Raw genomic sequence first — 23,941 nt, 5'->3', positions numbered from 1 at the left:
CTATGCATCATATCCTGCAACTCCTTCAAATCTGGTTGTTCAGGTTGAGACATTTTATTTCTTAATTGTGATAACAGAAACTGCTGATATTTAAGCATATGGAACTGACAATTTAAGGCCCTCATGGCTAGGGTGGCCGAGGTTTATACCTTTTTTCCCCACCTTTCTAAGGATCTAGACTCTTTCGGAAGGTAGTGGATTCTTAGCAGTAGAGGCCTTCATTCCCTTGGGGCCTTGAGAAATGGTTTCAGGGTCAGCATTATGGCTTTGTAAAGAAATTGGTGAGAGTTAGGAACTCTGTAGTACCTATCAGGCTTGACTGGGGCAGGAGGCAGGGAATCCGGATTTAGGCAAGCCTCCGAGTAAACATCATCAAGTATGTCCAAGACAGGAAGTATCGCCAGAGGTCTGTGCTGAGGTAACAAAAGAAATTCCCTAAGTCTTTTCTTGGAATCAGAAAAGTCTTGGCCTTCCCAATGGAAGTGTTCCCTCAAGGTGTGCAAGGTTTCCCAAAAGAAAAATCCTCTGGGGGAGATACAGAAGGAATGGACTGCTCAGCATCCGAATCTTCAAAAGGGGAGTACGAGTGCTCCTCTTCATCAGAATGTTCTGAAAAAATGGAGTCCTGGTCAGAAGAGGGAGAAGCTTCCTCCACTCTGGGTCTCTTGTCTGGAGGGGGTTGGGAACCCCTGATAAGAGTAATTAAATCCTCAGCCATTTTAGCATCTGCTTTGCATAGGGCCTGGAGATGGGCCCTGTGCAACAGGCCTCTTGGGATGCATGGCTGATTTGGACTTAGTAAAGGCCTTTATGGAAAAGGAAGATGAGGGTCTAAAGACACCATGGGTGGAAGTGGTCCTGTCCACATTAGGAGGCTCAACACTCACAGTGGCTTCGGTGGTTGTAGTCTGGGTATGGGCCGAGGTACCTGCGGTCTCGGTTACAGAGGACACCGCCAAAGAAGTGTCGTCGGTAGTCAGGGGCTGTGTCGCTGAGAACCGACCACGTGTAGCCGGTTTTGGCGTGGTGTCGGTGGAGACCGCGGACCTCACGTGTCAGTCTTTGTCCTTGTGTTTTTTGGACAAAACGGTAGTCGGAGTATCCGACGACATTTTATAATCAAAGGCTTTACCAAAAAACTCCGCCCGACGCTTGATAGTGCGTTTATTGAAAGAAGCGCAAAAGCGACAGGCCGAGATGTCGTGGTCTGGGCCTAAACAAGGTATGCAGAGGGAATGGAAATCCTTATGCGGTATTTGCTTCCCACAAGAAATACAATTGTTAACTTTGTCTGACATTGGTCTGAGGCAAGAAAAGTTTCCCCAACGGGGTACTTAGCTTTAAAGAAGACTTCGGTTTCCAATTTTCGTAATTTCAGGAGCTGGCCGACCGGCACTTGCGAACTGCTTCTGCTTCGGGCACCGCGCGGCAAAAAAGACTGAAGAAAATGGCGTCGGCTGTGTCTTGTGTACCCCTGTCGCACTGACGTCAGGAAAGAAAGCGACAGCAACGACCTAGACTTTGGAATTCGGCCGACCGAGGACCCGCCTGATGGCAGAAAACCCATCTGTGATTACTGCAGCTGTATGCACGATGAACATCAGAAACACCCTGTGGAGGTTTAACAACCATAAGGGCATTAAACAGGCCTTGAGTGAAGTTTTGCCATTCACTCTAAGGTTCTTTTGCAGCAGGTGAAATATGTTTAGTTTTTTGCTTCTTCTTGAGTGGGATGTCAGCCTTAAAGAATTTAGGTGGCTCTGACCTCTGACGGCACTCAATATTGGTCGTCAGAACATCTTCCCTTACTAAAACTTGAGGAACACCCCGGGCCCTTCAGTAATAACCAGCCGCGGTTCCCTCCATACATCTGAAGCAGACATCTGCAAAACCTCCACGGACATGCATACCATCAGGTCCATGCCGGCCTCCAAAGCAATCATGGCAGAGGAATCCAAGAAAGATTCCAGACATTCCTCTGGGCCTTGACCAGCCTCGACAGAGACATCTGGTGGAGGCAGTACAGCCAAAGAATCAGACCGGACTTTCTTGGCCTTTTTCTTCATGGATGTCTGGCCCTCGGACCAGGAAGATCTTCCACAGTATCCATATACAACAATTTAAGTTGCTGGTTCTCTAGGTAAATTGTGAGGGAGGAAAGCAGACACCAGAATGTCTTAGGGGAAAATGACAAATCTTACAAGATGTACGGTCTTGGGAAGTGTCTAAAGAGAACAGTCACTTCTTGTGATGATCTTTATGGGGAATCTGACTCCAACACTGGCAGTTCCCCTTTCTGGATGACATGAAACCCAACAACCAGAAAAAAGGCAAACATAGGATAATAAATATCAAAACCCCAATGGGCACATCTCTGAAAAGAAGAAAGCAACAGAAGAGCAAGCATTCAGACAGATGATCAAAGATGACATTTGGACTGGCGACAAAGTAGTTCTCAGGATGGTACATCCGAACATCCCCTTTGCCCTACACCATGCGCAGAAGCATACTTGTAATATACGGCATATCCTTTATAACCAAAAGGTTTTGGTATACTGGCTGGATGTCAAGCTGCCCTTGGCAGGGGATCGCTACTGTAAAGAATATTGCAACAGTGATATGGAAAGACATTTTCTGAATACATGGAGAAGGGAGAGCCACGCAGTAATAAGGAATGGTGTGAAGACTGTTGCTAAAACTTTTGTTTGAAAGCTATATATTTGGTACACATGCAGTCTGTACAAAAGCAGCAAAAGTTTTGTCATAGAAAGCCACCCCGCTTGGAGTTCTATAGTGCCGCAATGATTGAATCCTGAGGATGGCTTGGAATTTAATTTAAACTCTGGAGCAGCTTGGGAGTATTAGAAGCAGGATTAGGCAAGGAACTCCTGTTATGGTTTGAATCTCGTTTGCCTATTTTAATTTAAAAACATGCTCACATTGGGCTGTAGTTCATATTGTCATGGTCTGAGCACACTAGAAGAAAGATGTTGCAAGGAAAAACAGAAGTTGGCTAACTAGAAAGATGTGTGCATCTGCATTTGCATGCCTTTTGTTTAAACAGGCACGGTAGTGCTGATAAGTCAGCTACTGAGGACAGACATTATGGTGCTTTATGGCTGGGATGATACATATTACCATCCCTTAAAAATGGCAATTTGTCAAAGGGAGTCCCCAAACAATTGACCACTTTTAGCTATTGTTACTGTCTATGTATAAAAGCCACTGTCTGCAAAACAGTTTAAAATGTTTTTCAGGAAATATTCACAGGATGTTTCTGGCAAAAAGTACAGCTTTTAAGTAAACTTACTATAACAGTACATGTTCAAATGATCACTGCGCTGCAGTAGCTTTAGCTATATGGGTTATATCCTGCCAAGGATACAACAACCAGCTTCTATTTCTTCAAGGTACCTTCCACACACAAACTCTCAAGGTGGCTCAAGGTGAGCTAATTGAAAGACAAATTTGGGTGCCAAGCCCTTCAGAGCTTTCCTGTCAATAAAGAGAGGTAGGTCATGCCCTGAAAGGGCAACTCTAGGAACAACAAAAAATGAATGTCCACATTATGGCATAAAACCACACCAAAAAACAAGGGGAATGGAGGGAGAGAGAGAGCAGCTAGTGCAGCAGTGATCATTCAAACATTAACTTACACAATTGTACTACATTCATTATATTGATCACTGCTGCAGCAGCCTTAGCTATATGGGTAGATTATCCTACCTTACTACATTTGAGAGGTTGAAGGAGAAGAGTCCAGGAGCATTTGGAGAATGGTCCTAGCAAAGTCTGACCTCAACCCAGAGAAGGAATCTAGCTTATAGCGATTCATAAAAGTATGCAAAGAGGACCAAGTAGCAGCTTCTAGAATACTTCCAGAATCCATCCCTTTCCAAAAACCCACAAATTAAGCCAAGGCCCTGGTACAGTGGGCCTTGACCCTGCTTGGAATAGAGTCGTAATGGTGAGTATAACAAAAGGCAATAAATACCCTTAGACAACCATTTGAAAATAGTCTGTTTTGACACAGGTTTGTCCCTTCTTTCCTCCACAAGAAATTAACAATTGATCTGAAAAATTGAAAGATTTAGTTCTGTGAAGATAGTTCCTGACTTGTCTGTGGACATCCAAGGTATGGCATATCCTTTTCTCCCTCATTTTTAGGTTCAGGGAAAAAAATGGGGAAATGGACAGTTTGGTTTAAAGTAAACTCAGATACCACTTTAGAAATAAAAGGGATTAGTTCTCAAAGAAACCCTGTCCCTGTGGAAAATAAGATAGGGTTGTCTCACTGTAAGAGTTTACAACTCAGATACTCCTCTTGCAAAAGTCAGGACAATCAGTAAAACTGTTTTCCATGTTAATAACCTCAAGTCAGCCAGATTAACTGATTCAAATGGAGCAAGTGTTAGTTCCCTAACACAAAATTAAGATCCCAAGGAAGAGCCACTGGTTTACTTGGATACCTCTTGTGCAAAACCCCTTTCAAAAACATTTTGCAAAGATACTGCACTAAAAAAGGGGATCCATGGCCAGACATGTTGCAATGGACGATAAATTAATAAAATAAGAAAAGCCGCAAAATAGTAACACATAAATATATTGTAAAACCAAAGAACAACTAGCCATGTATGGGTGCTGGTTATGTTGCTGTTTTCACCAACTAGAAAACGTTTTCCATTTGCCAAGTTATGATTTTCTAGTAGGAGGCTTTACTGCCTTCATTAGTACCTGCTGCACATCCTCAGTAAACAGCTGCCTAAAAAAGACCCTATCATCCAGGAAGTCAACTGAAGTTGATTGATATTGGGGCACATCAAACACCCCTGTTTTTGTTTAAGTAGATCTGGTCTGTGAGGAGCTTTGTGGTAACTGTCTCTGGCCATTTTCAAAAGAAGGTAGAACCACTGTTATGCCAGAAAGGAGTCACCACAATGATCAGAATCTTTCTGAATATTCAGAAATACCCTGGATATCAGTGGAAAGGTTGGAAAAGTATGCAGCAACATTCATGTCCAAGGAAAAGAAAAGGCATCTGTCTTCCAGGCTTTCTTGCATAAGGTCCTGGGACAGGATCTTGCCAACTGATTGTTCAGAAAGGAGACAAAGAGGTCTACTTGAGGAACTCCCCACAGATGGATCAAACCTTGGAAGACCCCCTGATCTAGTTTCTATTCATGAGGGTCTGCCATGGTCCTACTCAGCTTGCCTGCCACACAACTTTTCTCTGACAGAATGCCTACAGAGTGAGACTGTGCTGTGAAGCTATATGTCAAGCTAACATGGCTGGTCTGTAAAGGAGGTATGACCTGGTTCCCCCTGCTTGCTGATGTACCACATGATTGTGGTACTGTCTATAACAACGTTGAAGAGGTCCCAGGGAAAAAAGATGATTCAGAGAGTTGAGTGGTTTGATTAAGGTAAGCAATATTTATGTCCCTGTGTCTGTCCTTAGTGTTCCAGATACCCTGCACTTTTATTCTTCCTGAAACTGCTCCCCAAGCAAAGTCTGAGGTGTCTGTGATGACTGCCTGCTTTGTGCAAGTAGGGATATGGGGAGACCTGGATTTAAGGATATCTGTTGCCTCCATCAAATGATTTCTCTTTTGACAAACCCCAGCACTGGGATTTGAAAAGACAAAGGGTTTTGGTGCTGGGATCAAACAGACTTCAGATACAACTGTATCTTTCTCATGTGGAGTCTTGCCAGAGGTATCATGAGAATAATAGAAACCATGCGACCCAAATTCCTGAGGTATTCCGTCACAGTGACCAAAATTTCAGTGGAAAAACCTTAGAAATAGATCTAAAAGCAGATCTATTTTTTTCCTTGGAAGAAGAGCTCTTTAAACTGTGGTCTAGTTGACATCTCAGGAGCACAATCCTTTGTGAAGGAGTCACAAAAGACTTTTAAATGTTCTCTTGAAATCTCAGCTTGTGTAAGAGATTTCTCACCAAAGAGAGTGATCCCTGACGCTTTGAAAAAGATTCTGCAAAGATAAGCAAGTTGTGAAAATATGGAAAAATGTGGATACCCTGTAGCCTGCAATGACTTATGCCCAGAGCAACACACTTTGTGAACACTCCTGATGCAGTGGATAGTCCAAAAGGTAAGGCAAAGAACTGATGTGATTAAGATGCACACAGCCTAAAGAAACATGTGAAGTCTGGATGAATAGGGTTGCAATGATAAGCATCTTTTAAGTCTAGTGTTGCCAGGAAACTTGAAAGAGAAAGAAGAGGTAACAGGTTGTGAACTGAATTTGGGTACTACCACAAACAGGTTTAGGAAAGAGATCCAGAACTGTTCTGCAAACATTTTCTTTCTTTGGCACTAAAAACATCCTTGAATAAAAACCCTTCCTCGCCTGGGAAGGAGAAACTGGTTCTATCACTCTTTGGATAGAATGTGATAAGCTAAAGGAAACAAGAAAGTCTGATCTGAGACTGAGGAATGACTCCCTGGAAAGGAAGACTTTCCTCCCACTGACATCTGTAACGAGGATGAATGATCTTCAGAATCCATTTGTCTGAAACTATCTGCTGACAAAAAGAAAATGGAGATTCAGACTTTCTGGAAGGAAAAAGGGGCCAGGGTGGAAGGGGGTCACAAGATCTCAAATAGTCATTCAGACTTACTGGACTGTTGTTGGTTTTAGGAGGCTTGATGCTTCTTTTTAGTACCCCCTTGCCATTTCTCTTTAAATATCTGCTTACCTGTATTTTATTCAGATGTGTTTCCTTTTTGCCAAAATTGGATGAGGAGTCAGAGAACACCTTAGAAAATATGGAAAAGGAGGACTAAAAATCTTACAGATTCCCTGGATCAGCTTGCCCTTTCATTACACTTTTTTGATTAACTCTGCAGCACAGGGGAAAACAATTTAAATCCAAGGGGAATTTAAAATCTCATTTTTGATATCTGAGAATGCAGCGAAGCAAATTTCCTCAAAACAGTGCCAGTGGCCATTACCCTGGAGGAAGTATCAACACACTCACACACACACACTGTAAATAATGAGTAGTGGCCCATGCAACACAAGAAACTAAATTATTTAAAGCAGATTTTTCCTCACAAGAAGAAACTGGAGATAAAACCTTCCTCATACTTTCACAGTTTGTCAGAACTAACAGGATCCTCACAATTCAAAATTCTGAAAATCAAAACTGCAGAAGTATTCACTTTTCCCATACTTATCAAGAATTTTCCTATCCTCATCAGAAAGAGTACAATTGGAAATCAACTGTTTGGCAGCAGTGGGATCAACTAAAGCTATAGTTATTGGGTACGGTCTGGGAATAGTGTATAAAAACTTAAAAGACTGAGGAAGATTATACATCCTATCTGCCTTTTTAGGGACAGCTGGCTGACTATCACTCATCCTCTAAAGTAGAGAGAACAGGAACATGAGTAGGTTCTGGAAATTCTAACAACTCATAATATTTTCTGAGAGACTGAAAAACCTCAGTGTTCTCTCACTGAAAACACTTGCACATTCTAGCAACAGTCTCAGAGAAACAGAAAGAAACTCCCAAAGGGAGAATTGGAAACTAGGCTCCTCTCTGAATCCGAATCAGAAATCTGAGGGTTCAGAACCCTGTACTGTCCCTTCATCTTCCTGTTCAGATTCAGAATCTTGTATCGCTTCAGGGAAAAGAGGTAACCTTCTGTATTTTACCAGAAACTATATTACAAGAATGATTCATAGCTTGAATTAAACCCTAAGCTAGACTCAGTAAACTTCTCTTGTCTAAAGAAATTTGAGGAGGAGTAAACACATGCTTAGTTTTCTGTTCCTTTTTGACAGGAAAAATGGGGCCAAGCATGTTACTAATAGCAGAAGCATTTTCCCCATGGATGGGTACAGCATTCTAACACAACAGGGAAGCCTTCCCTGTTCCCTCTCCCGGGACCAACAAGAATGGCTCTCCTTGTCCAGCTGCACAGAATTTAGCTAACCCCTAGTCCATAGTGGCTGTATGAGCTACACCAGAGGGATGCATCATGAAAGATGAGTGGTCTGAGGTACAACAAATAGTCATAGCAGAGTCACCCACCCATGGCTGAGGCAAACTGCTACCCTTCTGTGGTGATAAAAGGTTGTTTGCTTAACCTCTTCTTTTTGGGGCTGAAAAATGGACCAACAGCAAATGTTGGTAAAAACTACAAGTCTTTAAAAAGCCATTTTTTCATAGAAAAACACAGTAAAACGCACTTTTAAAACACTTTGCCAGCCCAAATAAGTAAAATAAACACAATTTTGCCACAGAAAAAATGGTTTTCAGTTACTTTACACAACTTTTAAACTGACAGGAAAAAAGAGCACCCCCATTTAAAATTTAAAAGTACAACAGTTTCATGACAGTCCATTAAACATAAAACTCCTACCTTTAAAATACGTTTCCTGAAGTGGAAAATCATAAAACATAAAGGATTTTCCCCCAAAGGGAACTTATCTGCCTAGCAAGAGAACACCACCAAGATGACCGCTGATCCTCAAAAGCCTCAGAGCAGCGTACTCTTCAGAAGCAGTAAAGCTGTGAAGGGTCTAGAGCACAAACTTGTATCTTTTAGTCATCTCAGCTTGAGGTGCCTGACAGTTTGGGCATCTTGAAGGTATCCTGAAGCTTTAGAAGCTGGTCAGCTGTTATATTCTTGGCAGGATATCACCCAGCAGTGATTGATATGATGAACATTTACTTCTACAATGTCAAGTTGGGTTCTTACCCTCAAAGGCAAAGGGGCACTGGCATCTCACATTTTAATCGGAAAAATATTTTGAATATAACTTTTCATGCCTCAGCACAAAAAAAAAAAAAAAAGAGAGAAAATATTCACTTTAACATATCTCCTTTTTTAAGCCTGAAATGTTTAACAGGTTTTCTTTATTTCACTATAAAGAGAAACGAAAACTACCATTTTATTTTCAGCTGTCTGTTTTACAAAAGCTGCAGCATGTCAAATTCCAAATGCAATTGTGATCTGGATTTCATACAAACTTCAAATGATAATCTCTTAGCCTGGCTCTGTGGCACAGAGGGACAAAAACCTTACAGTGACTCAAGTGATAGGGGTTTGATAAGCGTCCCTGTATGGGAGGAGCCAGGCAGGGAAGGAGAGGAGTGAAAGGGTGTTGTCTGCTTGCCTCTCCTGGGAGAAAGGAATAGCAGGTGCATGCAGAACACATGATGAAGTGCAATTCCTCTGGTGGTGACTACCTGCAATGTTTGAAGAAGGGGGAGGGGCTGCTTGCCAGTATCCTTTGTGGAACTGATAAATGACCAGAGCAGGCAGCCCATTGCATGTCCTCCTCTGGCTTTGCAAGTTGGGCATTTGAAGGGGTAGTAAGACATAAGAAGAAATCCCATGAAAGATGCAAAATGTCTGTCTAAATGATGGCCTATCCTTTGTGATGCTCACTATGGTGATGTCAAACAAATGGGCCGACTGGCCAGGAGGGGGGCTGATGGTAGACAAGCAATAGGGGCAAAGAATTAATTTAAAAAAAGACAATATTACTTGAATGTTTGAAGATATTCTTATGAAATTTCAGGGCAACAAAAGAAATGTTGCCTTGCTAGATAAAAGAGAATTTTTTTTCTGGTGTAATGAGGACTTAGTGCATGCATATTCTGGACCAGAATATTACTCAGCTTTTTGAGCACACATCAAACAACTCTTCAATTGAAACTGGGCACAATGCCAGACAATGACACAAATGTCCTCCGAAAAGCTGATTTTGCAAGCTGCACTGTACATATCAGATGATATGTCAGTCATTCTAAGGCAGTGCACAATAAAATGTTCAAGCAGTTCTGTTAGGACACTTCATGCTCAGAACATACTAATAATAACATTCTATCACCAAAGGTTGACCTGTACCTTTATCTGGTAGTGCACTGCCTTTGTCAGTATGTGCAGTTTAAGCCTCATGCTATATGCAGTAACAGAAATGTTGCCTTGCCTGGTGTACTATTTATATTTTACCTCTAGTGTAATGAAAGCTTAGTGCAGACATACTCTGGGCATTACTTTTGAGCAGAGGTCAAACAGACTCTCTCTGGAAACTGGATATAGTAGTATGCAATAAAAATAATGTGAAAATCTGACTTACCAGCTGTATACTAGAGGCCTCATATCAGTTCACCAAAGACAGTTTATAATAAAAAGTTCAGACAATTCTAATATGATTGCACACCACACTCAAAACTGCCATTCTACCCACAATTAATTCACTGCATCTCTATCATGACTTGCACAGCAGAACACTACACTTATCTGGACAAGCAGTTTGGGTCTTACCCTACGTACAGCAACTTAAATGTTGACTTGCCTGATGAATAATGTAAGACCTATTTTCTTTTGATGTAATATCATATAGACAAACTCTGGATATGGGTTTCATTCCACCACAGTTTGTGCATATTCATACTAAATGGAAAATAAGTGCAATGCAGCTTGGCAGCCCAGTACATTCTAAAGGACACATACGGCTACTGGTGGAGATTATTACTACACAGCAATTTGACATGTTCCAATAGTGTGTGTGTGTGTGTGCTCGCTTTTAGGTGCAAAAGTAACACAACCATCGCACACTGAATTTCTGAGTGCCAAGTCACAATTCTATGCGACTCCTTCCTTTTTTCCATAATAGTATTTCATATAACTGAAAAATCATTTTCATGAACAAAAGTCTCAGTGGTTTGCATTCTTAAATTTTAAAAGTAAACTTCATTTATGATTCTGGATGTCAAATATTCACCTCCAGTGAGGAAAAAGTAAAAATGAGCATGTCTGTTGTAAAATTAATTTAAAGACAACTGCATTAGGGAGGCTGTGAAGTAGTAGTAATAATAATAATAATAAAAGTAAACTGAAAGAGAAAGCATGAGTTGTGTCATCACTGTATTTCTAAAAATGAAACGACCACTGACTTCATCTCCTTCTGCAAACATCATTGCCTAGTACAATGTGAGCATTCTAAGGGAACTCCATCTTTGACTGTAAATAAGTCACTAATATAACAGCCACACTGCTCTCAGAGACACACAATGCTCCCCCTCAACAAGTCATATCAATAATGATTCACCACTGAATGTGTAGCTGTCCTATGCTTTCACACAAAGATAGCCTTCCCCTAAAAAGACAGTCATATTATGTACACATTCAATGTCTCAATGAGAAGAAAATGAAAGACATAATGGCAAAAGTAATGTATTTAAACTTGCTGCTGTCGGACTTACTACAATGATAAGCCACTTCACTCCTCATTTAACAAGCAATCAAACACTGCCCTCAAAAAGTCAAAGCTATGACCACTTCACAAGGATCATGCAACTGCACTTGTATTTCTTGCTTGACCCCCTCAAAAGCATGGCAGTCACTTTATTTGCATATTTATGAAGTGTGACTATGAAGAAACTGAAACATATGGTGACCTCAGTAATGAATTTCATCTTGTTTATAAATAAGTCATTTCATATAACTGCCCTGTGATTTCACCCATAGCCTGCCTCCTCATTCCTCTAAAGACAACTACTTTCTGTGTATTCTAGCTGATTACTGTGATAAAAGTAAACGAAAGTAGACTATCACATTAATATATTTCAACTTGCTGCTCTGAGATGCTATACACTGCACCTACTCTCATTCCAGAAAGCCATGTCAACAATCACTTGCTGTAATAACATAAGGCCATGTTTTCTTTTTGCTCCCCTTCCTGCCTCTTACCACCACCCGCCACTGGCTCTTCTCATTATTCACCAGGTCTACTAGACCCACCTTAGCCTACGCCAGGTTTAACCAGACCAACATCTAGGGCAGGTCAGGAGATTGAGGATGCTGCTGCAGTGTCATACAGCTGCAACACAGTGCAGCCTATCCCCCTTCCCACCCCATGACAGCCTTACAAGCTCTGCAATTGCTACCTATGAGAGGTGCATGAGCTCTTCCACTCATCCACAACCTCTCCATCCAAGCAGTACACCACTTGCAGAGCAGATCCTGCATGGCTGTTATTACTGATATTGTAGTGAGCATAAGCAGACTCCCTTCCCCATGGATAGGCAAAGTGAGCATAATCTGCTCACTTCCATCCTCCCCCACCCCCCATTCAGCTCCGCCAACTCCCATGAGGCTAGTAAAAGTTGGGTCACCTGAGGTGCAGTAAGGTAAATGCCCTTTGTTTTCATCAAAAGAATGCCCACCAAAGAGAGACAGACTCCCAGTAATCAGCTATGATGTGAGATTACCAAAAACAGATGGCTCCAGTAACTTATTTTAATTTAGTACTACAAGAACCTCACACCCTGAATGTCAGAATAAGAGAGAGAGAGATCAAATTCTGTGCTTGGCAATGTATTGTCAACACTGGCCAGTACCATACCTCTCAACTGTCCAGCTTTCATAGAATGCCCAGATTCTTGATTAATTTGGTCTGTACTTCAAAAATTTGTGGTTTTGTGAAAAATCATTGTGGGAACTGATGTCACTAAATAATGACAGAAATAAATGTCATACTTTTTAGCTTTCAGAAAATGCATGCTAATACAAAACCTGCTATTCTATAAACTTTCTACATTTATATGAGCAATAACGAAAATCTGTCCTTGATTTTGGATCTTTACCACCCCCCACTCCCCCCATATTTTTGGCTTTATCCAGATTTCTTCTCCCAAGAAGTTGATAGGTATGCTAGCCAAAGATATACCTGGGTTCCTAGCAGTACAATTAAAATAGTGCAACATAAAACAGAAACCCACCCCTGACTATCAGAGCATTAGCTCCCTTTGGCAGTCTGTATTACTACATTCCTGACTACTAGAAATGGTCAGAAAAGCATAGAGATCAGCTAAGACCAACTGATCTGCGGTTCTTAGGGTACATACACAGTGATAAGACATGAGATGCCTACTTATGTCTTGGTACAGCATTAGAGGGGTGCAGGCTAGAAGTCATGCTAATATGAATAGCATGAACCTTTGCTACCAGGTTCCATTTACCATTCATTTTAATGAGCAGCTGAAGTGCAATTATCTGTCTAGTATAAATATTACACCAGCCATATAATTACTCTGTCACTGGACTAGACATGTTTTTAACTTTCACAATAGATTTACATCAATTAAAACAAACGATGCACTAAATAAGTTATCCTGCATCTGTGATTAAGTCCTTTTCCTCCACCCACTGTTAATCAGAAGAACCAGTCTGAAGAAGACTGGCATTAAAACTGTAAAAATAATGTGTGTGTTGGGGGGTTATTACGCTTCCTGCTGAATTACAGACTGTACTGGATTCTAAACTTAAGCAGGCGGGTTAATGAAGAAGTATCTATGAAGACAAATTATGGGCAGACTTTCAGATTTAGCATATGCATATGCAGAGCTTAAATCTTCACAAAATCCATCTGTAGAGGCCTCTGGCATGAGCAGTGTGGTTTAGTGCCCATTTGAAGGACTAGAGCTGTGTTTTGCCTTCCTGGACTAAGCTTTTGGATACAGGACTGATGAATAAAAAATACTGAACAAGCATATTACTTTCATAGCCAATACAAAATTAGCTTTATTTTATGTATTAATAGACAGGTAACAAAGGCCATCTCCACTGTTCCAAAAGAAAGTTGCTAGGTGGTGTGAGTACTTGCACATAGTCTCAAGCATGAGAAGCTCTGCTTAAATTGAGTAGTGAGTTAATTACAGTATAAAAAAGAGGATTACAACAGAACCAAGGAGAATGGGCAGACAAAGGAAATATGACTGCAGTTTAAAAGGTGTTCTGCTTCTGTTCTGAAATATCCTTAAGAATGAAAGCTATGCTCAGATTTTTCAGTCTATTTCTGTTGGGAGTTAATTCCAGGCAAAAAGCACTACTCTATCATCCAAAAGTTTGTTGGGAAACAATGCAGAACACAATGAAAACAAAACTAGGCTACAGAACAGTTGTGCTTCACAGGCAGCTAAGTGATGCTGAGCAGTAAGCAGTCATTCTGACCAGAAAGCAACAGAAAGTTCTACATTCAAAATTTTGCACAAAACTAAGCATAATTCAGTAGCTACGTAAAAAAAAACAATCTATCAAATTCTGACTTCCTGTTGACTTACTTAAATGCTGTGCAGTCCTGGCTTTTATCTTTACAGAAGCAATAACTTACCTTGGTTGAATTGCTCTTCAAATATAACACATGTCCCAAGTGCATCTGGAAACAAAAGAATAAAGGAGATTACAGCATACATTAGTTAAGAGAGAAGGTAATTCTACAAACGCTGCAATGAGGTACTAATTACTGTCCAGTACTTTACCAAAATACAGGGCATTAAACTTTTATGAAGTATGTTTAGAATCTCAAGACTGAAAACTGAGTACGCAGATTCAAATAGCTTTGCATTTAAATACCGAAGCTCCATCTCTACAGTGCCCTATATGGCTTTCTTCTTCAATATCTGGTAAACCAGCCCTGCTTTGAGAGGAAAGGGATGCATAAGACACACAGAAAAAAGGAATGCTCGTTACTTCCCTGGAAAACACACCCTGAGGCTTGACAAAGACTGTTTCATTCAACTATGCCCCACATAAACAATAACACACATTTGTACTGCAATTTTTCTCTGCGTTCCAGGGAAATATACAGAACTATAAAAGACTCTCCTTGAAACAGGCTATTCATGCTAATACAATGCTATAAACAGCATTCTGAACAAGGCACAGCAATTCAAGCTGCTTGCCCTACAACATCATTTCAGCAAACAGCCATCTCGATGACACAGAAGGGAGAAATCCATGACTGTAACCAAGAAAGGCAGTGGACCAGGTACTGGAGAAGCCAGCTTGTTGGGCAGCAGTGAATAAAAAACTAGCAATAACCAGCCTATCCCAATAGTCCACAAACACCAAGGGGTACTCTTCATTTGATGAAGATTAGGGAACAAGCACAAAGACCATGATGCTTTCCAGTATAAATACACAAGCACAATTCATTAGAACTGTATTGCTTCAGCAACAAATATGGCACACCAGTACAGGAAGGGCATTAATGCCATATATACATACACACACAAGACAATTTATCCCAGTGTTGCACCAAGAAAGACAGAGAGTGTGTGTGTGTGTGTGTGTGTGTGTGTGTGTGTGTGTGTGTGTGTGTGTGTGTGTGTGTGTGTGTGTGTGTGTGTGTTGGGTTAACCTAGATTCTTTGTTGAGTGGTTTCCCCATATAACAGCTGATGGTCTGAGTGCTAGTGGAGGTACCAAAAAAGTAAACAAATCAATATTCTCGTAACTACATTTTTACCCGAACACAAGACACCTTGCTTCCTTGAAAAAATATACTGAGCTATCTATACACAACTACATGCCAGTTGTTGCTTTACTTATAACTTTGTCTTTCCTTGTGTGCAAGTAAGAGTACCAATAAGGCACATAATTATGAAATAAACCTTTCTGTATCTTTAGACACCTTTGCAAAACTTGCCAAGAGTCAGCTCATTCAAAACAAGCACAAGTCTCACACTATTTATACATATCATATCCCTGTTTTATATATGAATACATTTGCAAATACCAATAACCAATATTGTCAACATTTACAATTCTGATACTGTCCTACTCAAAACTGTACTCTATATCAATCCAGAATTATCTCCACCATGGGTCCTGCAGGAGTCAAGTAGCTGTTTCACACCATTCTAGTAGTCAACAACAAGGAAGTTGGACCAAACTGTGCCAACCAGCCCCATGCCAACCGAAAATATAGGCATTTGAGCATCTTCACTTTTGCAGTAATTACCATATGGTTTATTCTTGCTGTGGAAGCCCTTGGCTGGGCCGGATAATAAAGATTTAATCCTCCCCTCCTGGGCTGGTAGACATCCTGCACCTGACGTCAGGATGTCTGGGTATAATGGTCATCAGCCAGCACCATCTTATAGGTATTTCTTACCTCCCAAAAAAAGGAGAAGCCCCTCTCAAGTGAAGCTCCAGGCCCAGAGCACATAGCACCCAAAGTACCCAGTGTGCAAAGTGAGGAACCCTCAAGACCTAATCAGAAGCAGAGAAAGGAAGGAGCAGTGGAAAAGGATGCCCAACACAACCTTAAAGCATGAGATAGGGGATAGTGAGAGGGAAAATGTACTGCAACACTGAAGACATTTGAATGTCTATATTTATGGTAAGTGCACACAACTGTATTATTTCACTTTTGAAGTAAATCACTACATAGCAGGATTCCCAATGCAAAGAAAGGGGGAAGATGGAAAGAAAAGGTGATTTAAGCATAGCCCAGAATGGCCTGCAAGACTGCAGAAGCAAATCCAGCCCTGGATTTGGAGAAAATAGGAAGACTAATATTTGGTGAAGGTGTGGACAGAAGACCAAGTGGTAGCCTCTAAAATGTACCTGGTGGAAACCCTTCCAAGAAATGCACTAACTGTAGCAGTATCCCTGATGGAATCTGACATGTACTGGAATTTGCTTTCCATGGTGTTGGTAACAAAAAGCAATAAAGCCAGAAATCGACTTTGAAATGGTTTGCTTGTGGATAGGATTTCCTAGCTTGTATCTAGCAAAGGCTACAAAAAGTTGGTCAGGCTTTCTAACTGTCTTGGTCCAGTCTAGATATCATCTGAGTTGCCTGTGAACATGAACTGAATGTAGGATACGTTCTCCACTATTTTGAGGATGAGGAAAGAATGCAGGGAGATGAATGGAATGATTTTAGTATAAGTAGAGAAACCACCATTGGCCTAAAAGAGGGGGATTAGTCTTGATAGAAACTCTGTCCTAGTGAAAGATTCGGAAAGGTTCAGTGCACATGAAGGTTTTAATTCTGAAAGCTGTCTAGCAGAAGTGATAGTCACTAAAAAGGTTGTTATCCAGGAGAGATATAAGAAAGTTATATGTGCTCATCATAAAGACAGATCCATGTTGTCCACCTCCATCTGGTTCAACCTGTGAGACTTCGGATCTGACTCGGATTTGACACTGGCCAATTTTAAACCCTTTCAGCATAACTTGGCTCTATCTCCTCCACTTAACTCCCCAGATCAAATTTGCCCCCTTCCCCCTGAGTATAAGTAGAATGATAAAACATATCCAATTAATCCCCGTTTCCTGCAAAAATATAAGGAAACACCCAAGGAAAAATGCAAGACTCTAGGCGAGCATAAAGTAGGGCCCCTGCTGTCAGCAAGGGGAGACTCGCCAAATCAACAAGAAGGTTGAAGGCAGGAGGACGGGAAGGATGAACCAGATGGAGACAGACAACATGGAACTATCATTAAAGTGAGTACATAACTTTCATATCCAATGTTGTCTACTCTGTATTCAGCCTCTGCAACAGAGTCGCCAGCCATGACGATTCCTAGGGAGGAACTAAGGAAGGATATTCCACAACACACTAGAACCAAAAGAAGCCCTACACTTGGACAGAATCTCCAGCTTATAATGAGACACAAAGGTATGGTGGCCCAACCAAGTAGCAGCTGCACAATCATCATCCATAGGTACCCTAGAAAGAAAAGCTGCAGAAGCAGCTGCAGCTCTGGCTGAAAGACCTCTAGGCTTTCATGAAAGAGACTTGCCTCTTAGAGAATACCCAAACAAAATATAATGACAACCACTTGGATGAAGTTACTTTAGACACAGGTGAGCCCATCCTGGATTTTGAGAAACAAACAAACAACTGGTTAGATTTTTCTACAGGATTTGATACGGTCAAGATGAAACTATAGTTGCCTATATACACCCAAACAATGCAGAAGGTATTCACCTTTGTTGGAAAAACTGGGAAAGAACACAGGAAGATGAATGAAACTGTGAAGGTTATTCTCTGAAGCTACCTTAGGTAAAAAGGAAGGATATGTATAAAGACACATACTGCCCTTATGAAAAACCAAATAAGGTGGAGAAGAATCCAGTGTTTGCTATTTTGAAACACCTTTGGCCGAGATAAACATCACCAAAAACAAAGTTTTCCAGGACAAAAGCTTGAGATCCGAGGAGACAGAAGGTTCAAAGGGGGGAATCAATCAAGACCTGAAGGACAAAAGGCAGATCCCAGGGTGGTACCAGATCCCATATTGGAGGACAAAGAAGAGAAGCAACTTTCAAAAAGGCCCTGGAAATCTTGAGAGAAGCCAAGGACTTATTATTTCTGCCAATATAAAAGTTTGAAATGGCTGCTAACTGAACCTTGACAGTAGAAAAGCTTGAGCCTGAACCGAAGACTGGGTGGATCTAGCCTGGATGGATAGGAGATGAGACCCAGAATGTGATCCATCAACCAAGGGGGTGTTTCAGAAGAGGTTACAGGATAGGAAACCACACCTGGCAAGACCAAAAAGGGGGTGATGAGGATCATAGAAGCTCTGCAACAGACTGGTTTCTGAAGAAACTTCACTATGAGGAGAACTGGGGGAATAAGCGTAAAGGAGAAGCGGAGGCAAAGCAAATATCAAAGCGTCCCTGGCTGCCTGTCCCAGAGGTGGGAAAAAGGGCATAACAGCTGCCGCACTTTGTGTTAGATTGGGACACAAACAGGTCACACCATGGAGTGCTCCAGCACCAAAAAATCCGAAATGCCATTGCCAGATTTAAGGACCACTCATGGAGCAATAGAATGCTACTGCTGAGACTGTCAGCCAGAATGCTGGACTTCCCCAGGATATGCATTGCCACCAGAAACCACTGACAGCAGATCATCCACTGCCAGACCCTCATGAGCTCTCAACAAAGAGGCTAAGAGCACGTTCCCCCCCCATCTGTTGAGGTATCACACTACTAACATGTCTGGCTGAACTGCATTCACAACCCTGGGGAGAATGCCCTGAAAAGCCTGCAATGCTAGCAGGACTCCTATCACCTCCAGAACACTGATGTGAATGTGAGTCCCTGCTGAAGACCAGGACCCCTGAACAATCCTCCCTTCAAAATGCCCCCACCTCATCAGAAGGGAGATGTCCGAAGTGACTATGGCCAAAGGAGAATGAACTACAAAAGGTCTTCCTGCAGTATTAATGAAGACTGTAACCACCACTGAATCTGTTCATGACACACTCTTATCAACCATTTTGGGAAACCCCAACAATGGGTAAGGAGAGACACTGTATGGCCATTGTCCACTGCAGTACTCACATGACATCTGGCCAGAGGGACTAGACCTACCGATGCTGCCATATGATCCAAAAGCTTTAAAAATGCATGAGCCGGAGGTTTGTGAACCACAGGCACTGACAAGGCCTAAGTTTCAAGACTGAGAACTCTGGAGGATGGGAGCCCAACGATCTGATGGACTGTGTCTAAATGACCCTATGAACTCTAAAATTTGTACAGGCTGAAGACTCGATTTGAGGTAATTGACTGCGATGTCTAAATTTTCACATAGTTGGAGCAAAGAATCCCTGTCCAGTATCAATGAGACCTTTGTGAGGGCAATGAGGAGCCAATCGTTCCGGTACAGAAAAACCTGAAATCCCTGCCCCTGCAGCTGGAACTAGGCTACGACTACTGTCATGCAGTTGTTAGACACCTCGGTGGGGGGGTTTAGCTGTAGTTAGACCAAATGGCAGGGCCCCTGAATTGATAATGGCTGGCCACCAGCCAGAAGTGAAGGAACCCCCGAGAATGCCAATCTATCTTTATGTGATGGTAGGCATCCTTGAGATCTACTGAGCACATCCAATCATTATTCCTCAGAAGAGGCAATATGGACTACATCATGACCATCTAGAACTTGGTCTTTCTGACAAACTGGTTCAGCTTGCTCAGGTCTAAGATAGGTCCGATGCCCTTTGCCTTCTCTGGTACTAAAAAATCTGGAATAGACCCCAGACCCTCTCTGGTCTGGTAAGAACTTGGATGACTCAGTTTGCCAGCAGCTTCCAGATCTCTGCTGCTGTGGGAAGTCTTTAATGGCATGTAACATCGAGGAGACATTTTGGGAGACCTTTGGGAATTTCTATAAAGGGGATGACATATTCTCTAGATATGACTGTCAACACCAAGACATCTGAGGTGGAGAGCAAAACGACCCATGACTGCCTCCAGAGGCAAGCAGTTGGGCAACCCTTCAGCACTGCTGAAAGGGTCTGCCAGAAAAAGCCCTGCAGAAGCCCCTATTCTGTGTACCACCTCTGCCCCTGTTATGGCATCCATTAGGATCCCTGCCCCCCACCCTCAGAAGGAACCCTCTGAAGGAGCATCCTGGGAAGAAAACTGTGACTTCCTGAAGAAGAGATGCTTACCATCTTTCTGATTCCTAAAAAGGATAGGTGGGGATGGAAAGGCAGACTCCCGCAGTGGACAGTGTCTTCCCATCTTGTTTACTCCTTGTCAGCGTGTCTTTAACCTTGGGTGCAAACAAGAAGGACCCAATCAAAAGGGGCATTAATAAAGGATGCTATGAAGCAATACACAATGTTGCACAACTGTATACAGGTGCGGCACCTCAACACAATTCTGGAGCTTGCCGCTCTAGATGCTCCTTCAGCCACATTCAAAATGGGTTTCACTGAAATGTTGGTGATGGAAAAAGGGGTGGTCAAACGTGTCTCCAGCTTCTTCTGGGTATCTGGAGACTGCTACATCTTGAAGTTACTTGACACGTTGGAGACCAGGCCTTGTTGAATCCTTGTCATGTGAGATAAGTAACTAACAGCCCTCAAAGTAAAGGTGGATGAGGCATAAGATCACTTCCCTAACTGATCTGGTGCCTGAGACTTCCTGTTCGGGGATGGATCAAGGAGCTCTTTTCAGAAATCTCCTTTTTAGTTGCTGCTGCCACTATAATGGCATTAACAGCTGGACCCTTGCTCCAATGAGGCCTGTCCTCGAAGGGTGCAAGAACTTTGCCCGGATTCTGATGTACTGACCTGGGCTCCTTCCACACCCTCTGAGATACCAAATCTATAAGAGCATCCATTGGTAGCAACAGCCAGGGTGTGGATGAGCCTACACCAAAGGCCTCCAGGAAGAATGACTCCTCTGGAGAGGGGACCTTGGTGGTCCAGCCCCTACACTGGTGAAGCAGCTCCAACATATTGCCAAAAGAGGCATCACTGTGTGGGGAATCAGGGGAACCCCCTCCTTCCTTGAGGTCAATAGCCTTGGTAAGGAATTCTTCCAGAGAACCCAAGTGCTTCCTCTTGCACTTTTCCTTCCCAAAACCTCTTGCTCTGATAAAGCGGAAGGATGGGGTAACCCCTCCAAGGGGGCAGTCTGGAGGCCCATTGATGCTGGCTGTCTGGGAGCAGCCCGGTCAGTGGCAAAGACTGAAAATGGGACGGGGTACCGGCTGAAGATATCCAACTCTTCTCTGACTAAGAACATCCTCTCGACAATATCAAAAGCAGAAGCAAGCCTCACGAATCCAAGGGTCCCGGAACCCAAAGGGACAGAAGACAACTCCAAACCCGAAGGCACTGTGCTCAGATCCTAAGTTGAGATGGGAGTCGAGCTATCTAAGGCTGAGGCTCCAAGGGGAGTGACAAACCGAGACTGGTACCATCAACCCCAAGATGCCTTAGAATTAACAGAAGACCTAGAAGGCAAAAGACCCTTATGTTCAAGCTTAGCCTTGCGCTCATTCAAGGCACAAGAGCTGAAGCTCTCGCAAACAGAACACCCGGAGTCTGAGTGCTCCAGGCCTAAGCAATAGACACACTAAAGGTGAGCATCCTGAGCAGGCAGTTTGTGCCCACATGAGATGCATTTCTTAAACCCTTTGTCAATGTTTCAAAAAAAATACGCACACACTAAAAACTGAACTCTCTTCACAGAAAAAAAGGGCAGGAAGGGGTAGAGACAAAGGGTCGACCTACCTAACCTTAGCAAAAAAAAACTACTACACACTACCTAGCTACCTATCAAAACCCATATAAACCTAGCACTATAATAAATGGGGGGGGGGTAAGGGAGTGAGAAATCTCACCAATCCTAGCAAAATATTAGAGAGAAAAATCAAAAAAAGCATGGAGCCATGGACAAAACTTCAGACCATGGATGGCAGCAAACTAGATCTGGGGAGTTAATGGAGGAGCAGGTAGTTCTGGGTAAGTGAGGTGGAACCAAGTAGAGATGAAAGGCTTTAAAATCAGATGGTGTGGGATCCGAAGTCACACAGGTTGAATGCAGCTCTAGCAGACAACACTGGATCTAATCTTAGCTGTAATGGCAGGGTCAAATGGAAGTGGAGTAAGCTTTTCCAACACAAAATCAGATCCCGAGAGGAGAAGGAACTTCTGGGAGACCTCAGGTGGATAACACCCTTATGGAACTGCTTAATATGAGCAGAGAGAAAACAGAAGGCTGCAAAGGGAGGGAGGCAGGCAAAGAAGCCTGAAGAGTGAATTTTAATGGATGAGTAAGAGAGACCCGATTTAAACACAGGTGAAAGGTAGGTAAGAACATGGTTGATCCCAGCTGAACTTGGAGAGATATTCTGTTGCTGGCACCAAATTGAAAACCTCTTCCATTTTGAAATGTATGAATTTCTGACTTTTAAGATGTCTAGCACATCTCTGTCTAAATAGAGGCATTGAGAAGCAATTAACAAATTAACCAAGCTAAGGTGTTGAGAATGAGGTTTATGATAAAACCCGTTTTTCAGTTAGAAGGTCTACCTGCTGAAGAAGCAACTGTGTTTTTTCCCTGTTCAAGTTGTGTAAGAAAAGGAAACAGTGTTGCTTTAACCAAAAGGGTGTCATCAGTACCACACTCTTGACCCTTCCTCCCTGATTTTCTAAAATACCTAGAGGATGAGAGGGATGGAAGGGAAATCATAAAGAAAGAGACCTGTTCATGGAAAGGAGAAGGCATCTGCCCCTCAAGGCCTTTGAATCTTTGGCCACTGAACAGAATTTTTGGAGCAGATTGTTTTGGTCTGAAGTGAAAAGGTCTTTTTTGGCACACCTCAAGAAAAGCAGATGAGACTGAATACATTCTTCTTTGGGGTCCAACTGTGAGGATTCACTTCTGACCTGCTGAGGTGATCTGCTAGAGAGTCTTCTCCCAGCAGGTATTGGGCTAGAAGGTGAAGGCCCAAGTCGTAATCTGTGTCCCATAAGGACACGGTCAGGTGACACAGAAGATAGGAGTGAGTGCCCCACTGCTTATGTACCACATCACAGTGGTGCTGTCTGTTTTTACCAACAGAGTCATTGGTTTCCATAGCTCCGTGAAGGCTAGGATGCCCTTGAGAACACCCATAACTTTCTTTACATTTATGCAATTTTTTTTTCTGAAAACTTAGATCCCATTTTCCTTGAAATTGGAGGCTGTTGGAATAGGCTCCCAAAGCCAGGAATAAGGCATCTGTGAGAGTCCATGAATGGCACCCTAAGCTTTTGATGTCAAGCAGAGCTCCACCACTGAAGTTCACTTTTAAGATGGGAGGAGTGAAATTTTTTTGAGACTGTGTTTATTCCAAACATTTTATTAAATACCAGTGGATGTTTCATGTGGAGCCTGGCTAGTGGGATCATTGTTATACTTAGATATGGGCATCAAATAATGGCTCATTGTCTATTACATCAAAAGTTAAGCAGGAAGAAGCAGAAACATTGCACGATATTGATTTTTTGGCACTCCTATGTTCTCAAGATGTGAGTTGTGCAAACATGAAGCAGCTACTATATCTATATCAACTTGAGGTCATGCAATAATATCTGGTTTGGGGTAAAAAGGCAGAAGAATGGATTTGCGATTTAACCATACTAATCAAAGATGCCAAAAACTGTGACGAGGGTTGAAATGTAGTAATAAGTTTATCAGATAAAAAAATTAAGTAGAAGGTTCACCAGACTATAAATACAACCTACTATTGGTGCTGAAGTGTGAAAGCTCTTATTTAGCTCTTATTTCCTCCAAGGCTGTACCTTAATCTAACATATTTAAACATTTTGAGAAAGGATTGATAAAATCAGATGCAAATAATGTTATGATGCTT

At 42.2% G+C, this 23,941-nt stretch overlaps 1 protein-coding gene across 1 annotated transcript in view; it reads right to left on the bottom strand.

The window, feature by feature from the left end:
- Positions 1-23,941, bottom strand: part of GTF3C6 (general transcription factor IIIC subunit 6) — a 472,341-nt gene that overhangs the window by 113,962 nt on the left and 334,438 nt on the right. Inside the window, exon 4 of the mRNA XM_044088626.1 lies at positions 14,157-14,201. Coding sequence (XP_043944561.1) covers positions 14,157-14,201 — 45 coding nt within the window. The remainder of the gene's footprint in view (positions 1-14,156; positions 14,202-23,941) is intronic.

Source organism: Protopterus annectens, chromosome 11.part0, assembly GCF_019279795.1.
Source record: "Protopterus annectens isolate FY-2018-M chromosome 11.part0, PAN1.0, whole genome shotgun sequence".
Classification (NCBI taxonomy): Eukaryota; Metazoa; Chordata; order Ceratodontiformes; family Protopteridae; genus Protopterus; species Protopterus annectens.
This window is presented reverse-complemented; position numbering and strand designations above follow the sequence as displayed.